The sequence below is a fragment of the Pristiophorus japonicus genome, chromosome 16 (genome assembly GCF_044704955.1).
Source record: "Pristiophorus japonicus isolate sPriJap1 chromosome 16, sPriJap1.hap1, whole genome shotgun sequence".
In the NCBI taxonomy this organism is placed as follows: domain Eukaryota; kingdom Metazoa; phylum Chordata; class Chondrichthyes; family Pristiophoridae; genus Pristiophorus; species Pristiophorus japonicus.
Genome location: NC_091992.1, coordinates 38,032,991 through 38,047,459, shown reverse-complemented (window position 1 = coordinate 38,047,459; position 14,469 = coordinate 38,032,991). Strand labels below are relative to the sequence as shown.

Here is a 14,469-nt window from a genome sequence, read left to right as displayed (position 1 = left end):
AATCAGTGTGTGTGCACAGATGTGAATTTGATTGTATATGTGTGTGCACACATACATGTGTGGGAAGGGCCGCCCCGACCTGTGTGAGAACACCACCGCAGGTCAGGGCTATAAATAGAGCTGGAGCGCCAGGCCCTGGAACATCGTGGGCGAAGGTGCAGCGAATGAGGGTTCGGGGCCCAGAAGAGCCGAGGGCCCAGAGGCAGCACGGGCCGGCCCACACTACGATATGTGTGCGCACTAGGTCCGTGCAGCACAGCTGGTCTCCAGTCGTCCTGGTTCAACCCTTGCCACTGGATAAAGACCTAGCTGTCAAGCCAGTATGGTGGCTGATGTGCAACGGTCACCACACATTAAAGAAACTCCACGCAGTGTCATCTTCCACCCCCTCAATTGGAGTTCAGGACTGGAAGATCGGGTCCTTCATTGAAACAGCTGTGAACTCTTGTCGAAGCAAGTCATCCTCGTTCGAGGGACCGCCTATAATGATGTGTGGGAAGGCCAGTGTACACTGGGTGTCTGCAGCCCTTCAATCAGTGGTATGCAGAAAGGTTGAGTGAGTGACAGCTGCTGTTTACAAAGCTGAAACCTAAAAAGGGGGCATTTTAACCTCCAGCGGGTTTTCATTGAAAAACTGCGCAGACGTGTTAATTTCTCTCCCGTCTACAGCAGGTTGAGACCCAACCCATTTGAACGATCGTACCTCATTAAAATGCCATTCCGTGCGGCCAGCCGTAGAAAGTCACATGGCCCAGAGACTGTCCACTGACAGCATATCGTTGCTGTGATCGGCTACCAGACTGTCCTGTGGGGGGGAGGACCGAGATCATGGCGGGGGAGCTTTAAGCTTTTAACCCAAATTAAGCACTGTTACTCCTCATGGCCCCACAAGGTAAGCAAAAAAAAAACATTTAAAACCTATCTTTTTGGGACTCTTCTGGTCCCTGAACCACACCTGCATTGGGTTGACCACTAGATGTCATATCCCGCACAGGCCATTAAAATTCCGACCGGTTAGTTCCCAGCGGTTTAAGGGCAAGTAAGTAAGTTGGGCAAATCTGTTGGAATCTTGGGGGGTTGGTGTACTGGGGATTGTCGGTGCATTTGGCGATTGTCACTGCCATGTGTCGGGGTCTGTCGGTGTGTCTGGGGTGGAATTGTTGCCACAACAGGCAGCTTGCATTACTCTCACCAGTGTTTGTGTATCGTGCAGTAAACACTGCCACAGTGTGAGTGCTACAGTATCACCCCGTACCTCTGCCAGGAATTTGAATAAGATCAAATTTGTAAGAAAGGCTTGTCAGCAAACTTTGCACAATAACTGGTCATCACATTTTCTTCGTGGGTATACTGTCACTTTAATACCAAGACACTTCATGTTCAAAGCATTTGGCAATATAAGTCTGCATTTGTTTTCTCTTTAGTGTCTGATTTTCAAAAGGGCAGTTTACTTGATCTCAATGTGAAAGATCTGATTTCACAACTGCAAGTCTAGCGATTGTTTTGTTAATTATGTTTTGAAATGTATACCTTCCGTTGACTTTTGTTTCAATCGAAGTGATGGGTCCCAGTGCTGAGACTAAAACATTTTCCTCTTCACACTCAATGTCAGTATCCAGCACTCCCAGCACAGATACAGCACGGCTTAGTTACAGAGGGCCCAAAGTTCCCCATGAGCTGCACTGTTTTTTTTTGGTGTAACTTGATTTTTCTGGTGTATCTTTTTAGTTGGAATATGGTCATTTAATTTGCACCAGTGTAAGTGAGTTAGTTAGGTTTTTTTGTTGGGTCAGTTTTTTTTTCCCAAAGGGGGGCGTTCCCAGCCACTTACACCATTTATGCCAATCTGACCAGAAAAAAGTTGTACTAAACTAACTTAGGGCAACGTATGTGTCCACTTTTGTCCGCACAGAAAGACCTTACAGTTAAGGAATCGGTGCAAGTAACAACATTTAAAGCACCACCAAGCACCAAATAAAGCACAAGCAGTAATAACCATTCAATAAAAAATAAAGAAGTGAAGTAAAGAATTAAATTAACAAATAAAAGTACTGCATCAAATCCTACCCTAAACTGAACTATGCAACGGCTGGCCGTGCGGGAGTCCATTCGGCCAGGGCAAGGTGCGGGACACCGGCAAGCCCTTCGGCCAGGGCAAGAATCGGGAGATCGCGACATACGAAGGCTGCAGGAAGGAGGAATATCAACGGAGAACGAGGCAGGCTGGTGGGGGGGGGGCGAGAGGAGTATCAACGGAGAACGCCAATGTTATTGCCCCATTGAGCATGCACGAACGCTGCAATGCGCATGCTGCCAGCACATTCGCAGACACTCCAATCAAGCCCCGCCCCCCTGCCAGCTCTGCGCGGCCAGCATGGACCTAGCTCCACCCCCCTCTATGTTATGCGCCACGCCACCTTGACAAACAGCCCGAGAATCGGCCATAATTGCAAGGTTTTTTTTTGGCACTCTTTTGTTCTACAATGTGGGCAGGGGGCTCGGAGGTGCGCCGTTTTACCTTTGTGGCGAAATTTGGGCCCAGAGTACCGGGAACAGTAGTATAGTGCGCTAATCATCAGAGAGCTCTGGCTGTTACGGTGTGTGTTAAATGGAGCATGATTGGCAGTGAGATCTCTGAGTTATCGCGGGGAAACATGTTGTTCGTGTGGAATGAGGTGCTGGTCAGACTCCATCTGGTGTATTTTATACAGCCCTGGTCATATGGAGGTTTCTATTACCCCAGAGCGAGTGCAGAGCAGGCAACAAAGATAATTCCAGAATTTGGGAATCCAAGTGATGAGGAAAGGCTTAAAACATTGGGCCTGAATTCACACTCCCCACTGGCGCGTATAAGGTGCACATGCACCTGTGGAGGTCCCCACAAGTTCCGGGATTAAGCATGCACTGCACATGCATCTAAACCCCGAACTTGCGATCTGTCAAGAAGTCTCTTACAGATCCACCGCCTCTGAAACTAAAGGGCCTCTGCGGGCTGCCCAGTGAATATCCTTCAAATTCTTACGACTGATAACAAGGCCTGCTTTTATCAAGCCTAGACTTTTAAAGCACAGAATAATAATTTAAACATTTAAAATTCTATTAAATAAGGAAGCTTATTTTAGACCCTTTAAAATATGTAAATTTATTTTTCAAAAAATGTAATTTTTGTTTAAATAATTAGTTAAATTAAATTTTTGATTAATTTTAAATAGGTGATTTTTAAAACATGTATCTTAAGTGCTTGTGTGTTTTGGGGAGTATTTCCGTTCATACTTATGGTGATTGGAATGGATGTAAATACCCTTCCTCTGATGGGTTGGGACGGCCCACGTGATCTCAGTGATGCATACGAAGCACATACGTTGCTGGGATACGTGGGCCTGTATGCAGGCCTTCGCATAGCGGCCCAGGACCAGAAGTCTCCGAAACAACAGATACTTTCGTAGAAATCTTTGCTGTTGGAGGTATCCGCCCGCGGGAAGCCTCCGATTGCAAATTCTGGGCCATTGGGTTTGTTTTCTTTGGGAAGGAGGAGATTTGAAATGACCCAATTGAAGTTTTCATTGTTACAAAGGGAATTGCCAAATCTAACCCAAGCATATTGTTCACTGTGGTGATGGGTACAAATCGCAGGAAACCCAAGTTAAAAATGAGAAAGTCAGGCGTGAGACTGGCATCAGGGGAACAATCCCACCCAAAGGGTAATCAAATTGTGAAAGAAGTTACCAATGCCGGTTCACTCAGACTCAGAAAATACATCATTGCACTGCTTGTCCTGCAGAGAATTCCAAAAACACAGTTGGAGGCTAGGTCAGGGGCTCATTCCTCAACTTTCGGGAGTCCACTATTGGAGTCCCGAATTCAAAACTGCAAACAACTCTGATGCAGATCAGACCATAGGTGCAAAATATTTTGAGATCCTGCATCAGTAACTGCACTTCTCGCAGTCCCTGCACCTGCAGTTATCGGACAAGCAGCCATCGCACCGAGACCCTGTCCATGGTGCTGGTACTTGGGATTGTTTTGCCCCATGTGTCTCTAGCTTTTTCTGGTGACACCTGGTGGCCGAGTATTGGTCCTACATCCACTGTCCATAGAGTTATTATGGCCCAGAATTTGCCAGAGAGAGAGAGCATTTTGTTCCTCACCCTGCAGCTCAGAAATGTTTTGCACCGATAATTGCTGGAAATATATAGCCAATTCGCCATGGTGTATCTCTTCCGAGTGTGAGATTATCAGGGAGCTGGGTCAGAGATTCCTCGAGTGTGAATAGTGGGGAGCTGGGTCAGGGATTCCGCAGCAACAACTTATATTTATATAGTGCCTTTAACATATTAAAATGTCCGATGGCATTTCACAGAGCCTTATAGAATCAAATTTGACACCGAGCCACATAAGGAGATATTGGGGCAGGTGACCAAAAGTTTGGTCAAAGAGGTAAGGTTTAAGGAGCAACTTAGAGGGTAGAGAGGCAGAGAGGATTATGAGGGAATTCCGAGCATAGGGTTGTGGCAGCTGAAGGCCCAGCCACCAATGATGGAGTGTTTAAAATCAGAGATGCTCAAGAGGGCAGAAATAGGAGCGCAGATATCTGAGTGTTGAGGGGCTGGAGGAGATTACAGAGATAGCGAAGGGTGAGGGATGGAGGATTTGAAAATGAGGATGAGAATTTTAAAATCAAGGCATTGCTTAAACAAGAGCCAATGTAGGTCATTGAGCACAGGGGTGATGGATGAATGGGACTTGGTGTGAGTTAGGACAGGGGAAGCAGAGTTTTGGATGACCTCAAGTTTACAGAGGGTAGAATGTAGGAGGCCAGCCAGGAGTGTGTTGGAATGGTTGGGGCCGAAATTGCCTCTGCCCTAAACGGGCACTTACTGTTTTGTAAGTGTTCTGTCCTCCCCAATACATGGGGTGGATAATCCGGCGAAATTCAGGACTTTATTTTTTTTTCAGTGAGTCAGATGTGGTGTCGTCAGCAGGGCGGAAATGCGAATGGGTCGGAACAGCCGTCGCTCCAAGTCATCGGCGGCTGCTGATGGCGTCCCTACCATTCAGTTAAAGGGGAGGGATGATGCAAACTCTGCAGCTACTTTAGTGGCAAACACTGAGCCACCACAAGGGTTTCAGCCAGGCCAGTGACCCGGTACCCAAGCGGGAGTGCCAGGCTGCCGGTTGGCGACCCGGCCGAACCTGTGGCCTCCATTGTCGGGCCAACCTGGCAGTCAATCGACAATTAAAATAAAATGGTGGCTGCAGCAGAGCGCCCTCCCTTATAAGGACTGAAGCGTCGCCCAGTCTCAGGAAGCTTCCCACCGGGGAAAGCTGTCGGGGGCACCGAGCGGTGGCCAATCCGCTTACGCAGGGCGCTGCCGGTTGGTAAGGGGTTGGCGCGTGCCCAACGGGAGGGGAAAATGGCCGGAGCAGTTCTGTACACAACTCCAAAAATAAAGGAGGGCAATTTTGAAAATGACGGTCCCTCCGCGCCGATCGTTCCTTACCATTCCTTACCGGCCCGTGGCCACCTCTTAAAGAAAGGGACAATTTCAACCCCGTCAAGTCTAGAGGTAACAAAGGCATGGGTGAGAGTTTCAGCAGCAGATGAGCTGAGCCATGGGTGGAGACGGGTGATGTTACGGAGGTGGTAATAAGCAGTTTTAGTGATGGTATGGATATGTGGTCAAATATGTGGTTGCGAACAGTCTGGTTCAGCCTCAGTTACTAGGGAGAGGAATGGAGTCGATGGCTAGGGAATGGGGTTTGTAGAAGGAACCGAAGACAATGCCTTCAGTCTTCCCAATATTTAGTTGGAGGAAATTTTTGTTCATCCAGTACAAGCAGTCTGACAATTTAGAGGGGTCGAGAGAGGTGGTGATGTGGTACAGCTGGGTGTCATCAGCCTACATGTGGAATCTGACGCTATGTTTCCGATGTCGCCAAGGGGCAGCATATAGATGAGAAATGGGAGGAAGCCAAGGATAGATCATGGGGAGATACCAGAGGTAACAATGCGGGAGTGGTAAGAGAAGCCATTGCAGGTGATTCTATGGCTATGATTAGATAGATAAAAATGGAACCAGGCAAGTGCAGTTCCACCCAGCTGGACGACGGTGGAGAGGCTTTGGAAGAGGATGGTGTGGTCAACCGTGTCGAAGGCTGCAGCAGGTCGGGGAGGATGAGAAGCGATAGTTTACCTTTGTCACAGTCACATAGGATGCAACTTGTGACTGATCAGAGCCACTTCAATACTGTGGCAGGGGCGGAAAACTGACACGAGTGTGATCATCAGGGAACAAATAGTCAGGAGCTGGTGGAGGGATTTCTCGAGTGTGATCATCAGTGAGCTGGGTCAGGAATTCCTCGAGTGATTATCAGTGAGCTGGGTCAGGAATTCCTCGAGTGATTATCAGTGAGCTGGGTCAGGAATTCCTAGAGTGTGAGTAGTGGGATGCGACCAGTTCTCGGTGGTATAGATGAGCACTGATAGAATTCAGAGACAGAGACAAACTGTTGTGAGTAACCTGGTGGTCAAAAGACAGGGTTTGTTTTACATCTGATATTCCATCCACTGAGACTGGTCATACATCAGGCCCATCTGATACTGCTCTGACCTTAGCTGAGTACTTATCAAATCCAGGATCTTCCCATGTACCCATCCCAGCCAGCTCCCATACCCATTCCCGTGCCCTCCCCTCCCCGAGTGTTCCCACGCCCTCCCCTCCCCGAGTGTCCCCGTGCCCTCCCTTCCCCGAGTGTCCCCCTCCCCTCTCCTCCCTTCCCCGAGTGTCCCCATGCCCTCCCCTCCCCCAGAGTCCCCGCGCCCTCCCCTCCCCGAGTCTTTCTGTACCCTGTCCTACCAGCCTGCTCCCAAAGACTCTCCCAACAGCTTACTATTACACCCTCGGCCACACTCCAGCTCCTGTACTCCTACCAGCTTGCTCATGGAAACCTCCTATTCATCTCCCATGCCTTTTACAGCTGGTCTCCCTGATCTCCTATCGGCTGGTCCCTGTACATTGTTACCTGCCTGTCCAGCCTGTGCACATTCTTGCTTACCCAGCTCCCATTCCCTTCTACCGCGGGTAATGAGATAGCTCCTTTAGGGTGCCAGTTCAGGCAGAATGGCCTCCTTCTCTGATTCTATTGAACTCCCTTGCGCTCCTGTGTGTCAGTTCCTTTACCTTCCTACCTGCCAGCTCCTAAACCAGCACCGATATACAATCCAACAGGCAGCTTCCTTACCACCTCAGCCGGCTCTGCACACTGGTTGTGAGCAGCATTGGGGCAGACCTGCTCTTACTCTAAGGCAAAAAAAATGGCGTGTGGCACATTGGACATGAGAGATTTACAAGGGGTTTAAGTTTGTCTGACTGTGTTGGTGACTGCAGGAAGATATCAATCAACTGATCAGGTGAGCAGAACAGTGGCAAATGGAATTTAATCCAGAGAAGTGTGAGATAATGCATTTTGGGAGGGCTAACAAGGAAAGGGAATACACATTAAATGGTAGGATACTGAGAAGTGTAGAGGAACAAAGGGACCTTGGAGTGCGTGTCCATAGATCCCTGAAAGTAGCAGGCCAGGTAGATAAGGTGGTTAAGAAGGCATATGGAATGCTTGCCTTTATTAGCCGAGGCATAGAATACAAGAGCAGGGGGGTTATGCTTGAACTGTATAAAACACCGTTTAGGCCACAGCTGGAGTAATACGTGCAGTTCTGGTCACCGCATTACAGGAAGGACTGATTGCACTGGAGAGGGTACAGAGGAGATTTACAAGGATGTTGCCGGGAGTGGAGAATCTAAGCCATGAGGACAGATTAGATAGACTGAGTTTGTTTTCATTGGAACAGAGGAGGTTGAGGGGAAACCTCATTGAGGTGTATAAAATTATGAGGGTCCTAGATATAGTGGATAGCAAGGGCCTATTTTCCTTAGCAGAGGGGTCAACAACCAGGGCGCATAAATTTTAAGTAATTGGTAGAAGGTTTTGAGGGGAAATTTCTTCACACACAGCGTTGTGGGAGTCTGGAACTCTCAGTCTGAAAGGGTGATAGAGGCAGAAACCCTCATCACATTTAAAAAGTATTTGGATGTGCACCTAAAGTGCCGTAACCTACAGGGCTATGGACCTAGAGCTGTAAAGTGGGATTAGGCTGGATAGCCTCTTGTTGGCCGGCATGGACATGATAGGCCGAAGTGGCCTCCTTCCACGCTGTAAACTTATGAATTGTGAACATTTCCAAGGCGTGCGATTCAGCACTGGAGGCAAAACTGATGGGGTTGGTTTTATTTGCTTTATTCCAGCTGGGAGAACGACCACAAATGAGGAGCTGGAAGACATGCTGGAGAGTGGGAATCCCGCTATCTTCACATCTGGGGTGAGTGCAGTGTGTGTGGTTCTTTTTCTCCCTAACACTGAGATGCTAAGTCCCCTAGCGGGACGAGAGCCATTACGCAAGACAATGATTACACTGGAATTAGTCACACAGGAAAGGTACGAAGCATAAATGAAGGTATTAAATTTTAAGTTGCAGCAAAAAAAATAAGCAGCATGTTTGTTTTTAAAAAAAGGAAAACTGGAAATCGGTTTAGCTCAGTTGGTTGCACTCTTGCCTACTAGCCTGAAGATTGTAGGTTGAAACCCCACTACGGACTTAAGCTCATTAACTAGGCTGCTACTTCAGTGTTATACATTGTCGGAGTCACGATCTTTCAGATGAGATGTGAAACCAAGGCCTTCTCTGTCTGTTCACGTGGAAGTTAAAGATCCCAGGGCACAGTTTGAAGAAGACCTGTGCATTTTCCTGGTGTCCTAGCCCCCATTCTTCCCTCAACCAAAAGAAGATTATCTTTGCAGTTTGTGATATTTTCCTGTGTGGAAATTAGCTGCCATGTTTACTTACACAATAAGTGACAGCACTTCCAACAGTATCCGTTGGTTGCAAAGCAAACTGGGACATCATGACTGCAGCACTTAGCGCAGAGCAAGTTCCCACAAACCACAATAAAATGAATGGCCGTTTATTCAGTTTTTGGAGATGATTGAGGGAGGAATTTTGGTCAGGTTATCAGGATATAGGATAGAACTTGCATTTATATCTCCTCAGGGTATCCCAAAGTTCTTCATAGCCAATATATCACATTAGGCATGTAGTCATCATTGTTTTATAGGTAAACACAGCAACCAATTTGTGCACAGCAAGATCCCACAAACAGCAATGAGGCAAATAACTAGTTGCTCTATTTTTTGGTGGTGTTGGTTGAGGACATAGGGAGAACTCCCTTGCTCTTCAAATACTATCATGGGATCTTTGACTCCCACTGAACAGGCAGACAAGGCTTTTGTTTACATAGAAACATAGAAAACAGGTACAGGAGTAGGTCATTCGGCCCTTCGAGCCTGCACCGCCATTCAATGAGTTCATGGCTGAACATGCAACTTCAGTACCCCATTCCTGCTTTCTCACCATACCCCTTACTACTAGGATCCCCCTAGTAGTAAGGACTACATCTAACTCCTTTTTCATCTGAAAGACAACACTTCCAGCACTGCAGTACGTCCTCTGTACAGCACTGAAGTATCAACCTTTTGACTTCAATTTACTTCATTTTAGTTGTTTCAGTTTGTTTATTTGGTTCCTTACCTGTGGACTGATTGAGCTAATATTAGGTTCAGTAATTTGTTACAGAAGTCGTATGGATAGCTATTCTCTGGTCATTTCTTCCTGTGGCCGTTGGACAATTGTGTACATTAAATAAGTAAAAATTTGAGTTTACCAAACTTGAGCAGCAAGAGACCAGTGGAGTGCAATAGGCTAGGAGAGCTTTGAGTTCAGCCATAGAGAGATGCTGTAGGAGGCAACTGAATCCTTTGATATGTGGTCCCTGCACAATGTGAGGTGTCCTGGATGTTTAGTGTGTCATGGATGACTATGCACATGGGCAGTATCTCTGACTGCATGCATTTTAGTTCAAGGTTTCTGAGCTTGAAGAGCGGATGGGGCCAGGTCATCCGATTTCAGAGGTTGAAAGGTTCCTCGAATGCACATTCCAGGAGTTGATCACTCTGCAGACAGAAATGGAGACTCGAGACTGTGCAGTGATCCACTAAGAATTGACAAAAGGGTATTCAGAATTGAACACCTCTGCACTGGTGTGCTGTAGACTGTGGAGCACCCGGACACAGATTCACAGGCTGATCACTACAAGATGGCTTTGAATGAAGGCCCATACTTCCACAAGGCTGTAAAGAAAACCAGAAGTGCCTGTAACAATGCTTCCTCATCTTAGAGTGGCTTTGACAAAGGGCCCGGAGCAGGGGACTTGCTTGTTGTCTCGCCAGTTGATTGAATGTAATGTGGGCTGTCTCCCTCACCCTCTACTTCACTTTTTTTGGGCAGAATCATCAGAAAGGCTGGAGTAGAGGTTTAGTGATACCTAAGCGAGCCATGTCTAAAGGTAATGCACGAGTAACCACTTCACACTTAGGAACATAAGAATTATGAGCAGAAGTAGGCTATTCGGTCCCTCAAGCCTGCTCTGCCATTCAATAAGATCATGGCTGATCTGTCTCAACTCCACTTTCCTGCACTGCTTCCATGTCCCTTGATTCCCTTAATATCCAAAAATCTATCGATCTCTGTCTTGAATATACTCAACAACTGAGCCTCCACAGTCCTCTGGGGTAGAGAATTCCAAAGATTCACGGCTCTGAGTGAAGAAGTTTCTCCTCATCTCAGTCCTAAATGGTCGACCCTTATTCTGAGACTGTGACCCCTGGTTCTAGACTCCCCAGCCAGAGGAAACATCCCCCCTGCATCTACTCTGTCAAGCCCTGTAAGAATTTTGTATGTTTCAATGAGATCACCCCTCATTCTGCTAAACTCTAGGGCTAGATCCTCCACTTTTTTTGCATGCTTAACGCCCACTTAACGCCCATTTTACCGCTGAAATGACGTATAACACCCATATATTGCCCATTTAGCCACAAAATGGAAACTGACAAGTTTCCAAGAAATGCCCATCACCGAGTGTTACTTTCCCCGTGTGCTTAACGCCAGGAAAAAATATCGCCCACTTTTTTTGGGCGGAATCATCAGAATGGGCGAAATCAACGCCCATAATATCGCCCAGCATTAATTTCCACACTGATTTAACGCCAGGATTCAATAATACCGCCAGGTCACTTTTTTTTGTTGTAAAGAGCATATTTACCGAAACTAGCCATACGATCGCCCAGCTTCACTTTCACCACCTCGCACACACATCGCCCACAATAACGCTCGCCCAAAAAACCGCCCAGAAAAAGTGGAACTAACCGGAACTAATCTCAGTGTTATGGATGCCATGTTCTACATCACATGTCGCATCCTTTAAAAGTGCTTCAACCTCGGGGGAGTTCGGATGTACTCTGGGGGTCGTTGGAGTTGATGTGAACATCTCTACAAACATCTTGACCTTACTGTGATCGATTGGAATTGAATAGGTGTCTTCGTTGAGACATTCCTTGTTTGTGACCAATCGGTGGAAAACAGAGAACTACTGCAATGGGGCCTATTCCTTCTCACCCTCTCTTGGTGACCAATTACATGCAGCAGACTCGAGATCGCCAAAGGTACACTCCACAGCATTATGTGCCCAACATAAGATGTGCCAGACTGATGAAGAGGACCAGACGTTACACCCACTCTTTCCCTTCCCACCGCCCCCCCCCCTCCCCCACAACCCGCAAGTACAGGGAGAAGCATTCTTATCTTGACTTGCCCGACACCACCTGCCTTCGGAGACTGCGCTTCCACAAAGAGGTTATCACTGAGATATGCCAGCTCATAAGGAGAGATCTGCAGCCTGCCAGCGCCATCAGCACTGCACTGACTGTCGAGGTCAAAGTCACCGCAACACTGTCGTTCTATGCCTCAGGTTCTTTTCAGGCCACAGCTGGCGACATTTGCGGACTTTCTCAACATGCCACACATTGCTGCATTAGACAGGGACTTGAGCAGCTTCCCTATGACCAGGGAAGCACAGAGTGAGAGGGCTCTAGGATTCTCCAGAATTGCAAACTTCCCCAAGGTGCAGGGAGCAATAGACTGTACGCACATCGCGATGCGGGCACCTTTTCAGGCTGCTGAGGTTTTCAGGAACTGTACAGGATTCCACTCCCTCAATTTCAAACTGGTTGTCGACCACCAGCAAATTATACTGGCAGTGAATGCTCAATTTCCGGGCAGCATCCATGTTGCTCACATCCTGCACGAGAGCACTGTATCTGACTTGTTTAACAATGAGCCACAAGGTCAATGCTGGATGCTTGGGGACAAAGGATATGGCCTCGCCACCTGGCTGATGACCCCCCCCCCTGTGTGACACCCACACCGAAGCAGAGAGGCAATATAACGAGAGCCGCGGAGCAGCTCGCAATATCGTGGAGAAAACCATTGGAGTGCTGAAGCAGCACTATAGATGCCTAGACCGCTCAGGAGGTGAGATCCAATACCACCCTGAGCAGGTAGCTCAATTTGTGGTGGTGTGCTCCATGCTGTACAACTTGGCTATCAGGAGGGGACAAGAATTGCCTGATGAGTCTGACAGTCCACCTCACCAGAGAGAGGACAAGGAGGTAGACGCTGACATCGGCCCAGACAATCAGACTGACGCTGAAGCCATGCCCCCGCCCCGCTGTAGACCGCATGAAAGGGCCCATGGTGGCAAGATAGCTGCAAGAGTCTTACGTCAGGAGCTCATCAATGATTGCTTTGCCTGAAAGAACGTTGGTGTTATCTACAAGGCTGACACACAGTTGGGTGTGCAGGTGATACATCAATGTTGGGCATCACGTTGGTCACAGTTAAAGTTTAAGTTGATTGAAATTGAATGTCATTATACCCTTTAATGTTAAGGAATCACCAGCGTGAAACGGTGCAGCTATCTGAGCCAATGCGCAACAAGGTTTTGTTAAATAAAAAACATTTAAACCGAACATTTGTCTGAAATTGTCAGTATTTCTGTAAAAACCAACCCTTCCACTCCCCACCTCTACCCCTTCCCCTTCCCCTCCTGACTCCAAGCCGCCTAGCCGAGGAGTTCCTCAGGCGATGCTTCATTGCGGGGGGGAGATGACGGCCAAAGCGCTGCTTGGACGGATACAGGAGAGGACGGTCCTGAGGTGGGAACGTGCTCCGAGCCAGAAATATGATGTTGCTGCTGGCTCTCGTGTGGTTGGCAATGGGGGTGCAGTGCCATGCTCCGGGACCACTGCGAGCCCTCTGCCGCCAGTGTTCCTGGCTACCAGCTCCCAAGCCTCCACCATCCCTTCCATGTTATATCTTCTTTGTTGGACAAAAACTCGGTGCCAACTATGTTCTTCTTGGTGCTTAGTAGGCTTTTTGCTGCTGGTGAATCTCCCTCGTGCCTCCCACAACAGTCAGACAAGCACACACCACACCCACACAGGCTTTCAGACCCTCTCAGCTCCCTCTCTCTCTGACTCCTCTTCTGCACATGTCATGATGACCCTTGACCTCCTGAATCACGTTAATCAAGCATTGCCATGCCTTTGCTAAGGATGGCGACACTTTACGGCAGGAGGTCAAAAAAATTTAACGCTACCGTCCATTTCATATCACGCGTGGTAACACCCATTTTCAAAAATGGAGACTAGGTGCTTTGAGAATGGGCGAGAAGCCAGTGATCTGAAAACCCTTTTTTACCGCCCACGCTGGAAATAATGCCCATTTTTGGGCGATAAGCACAAAAGTGTAAAATCTAGCCCTAGAGAATATAGGAACTGTTACTTTATGAAGAATTTCAGTCACTGAGCTCCACGAATATAGCCAAAGCATTCAAAAAGGAAACTGATTGTCCCTGATGCTAAAGGATTTGAAAAAAATCAAGCCTGGCACCAGAGCAGAGGGAGAGGAAGGTGTTTGATAGCATGGCCAAAACTTGTTTGTATTTAAACTGGTCAGGCCCAGAAATGTTATGTCTTGATGTGTGATCAGCTGATCTTGCGCCTGCTTTTTTCCTATAGATCATCATGGACTCGAACATTACGAAGCAGGCACTGAATGAGATTGAGACACGACACCATGAGATCATCAAACTGGAGAACTGTATCCGTGAGCTGCACGATATGTTCATGGACATGGCAATGCTGGTGGAAAGCCAGGTAAGAGAAGGAATGAACAGATAGAGCCCTCATCCTGAACCCATACCACCACTAGCTGTGAACTAAATACAGAACAGGACCAACTTGGTCAGCAGCAGCAGATTGAATTTAAAACCTTTATGTCTCCGTGATGATGCTGATTTTAGCTGCCACCAAGTCCTGATCAGACGAGTCCCTTTGTTTGCGCGTGTGTATGAAAGCAATATCACTTCACTTTACACTGTGCTTGTGAAGGAATTGCTCAATAACGAGTGTTTTAAATGTCGATGTTAAAGGGTGATATTAATGTCAGGATAGTTG

General features: G+C 47.5%; 1 protein-coding gene across 2 annotated transcripts in view; it reads left to right on the top strand.

Annotated features, from left to right (window-relative positions):
• Positions 1 to 14,469, top strand: part of LOC139226452 (syntaxin-1A-like) — a 227,531-nt gene that overhangs the window by 196,696 nt on the left and 16,366 nt on the right. For both annotated transcript variants that reach the window (XM_070857231.1, XM_070857230.1), the window contains exons 7-8: positions 8,307 to 8,380; positions 14,032 to 14,169. In XM_070857231.1, coding sequence (XP_070713332.1) covers positions 8,307 to 8,380; positions 14,032 to 14,169 — 212 coding nt within the window. The remainder of the gene's footprint in view (positions 1 to 8,306; positions 8,381 to 14,031; positions 14,170 to 14,469) is intronic.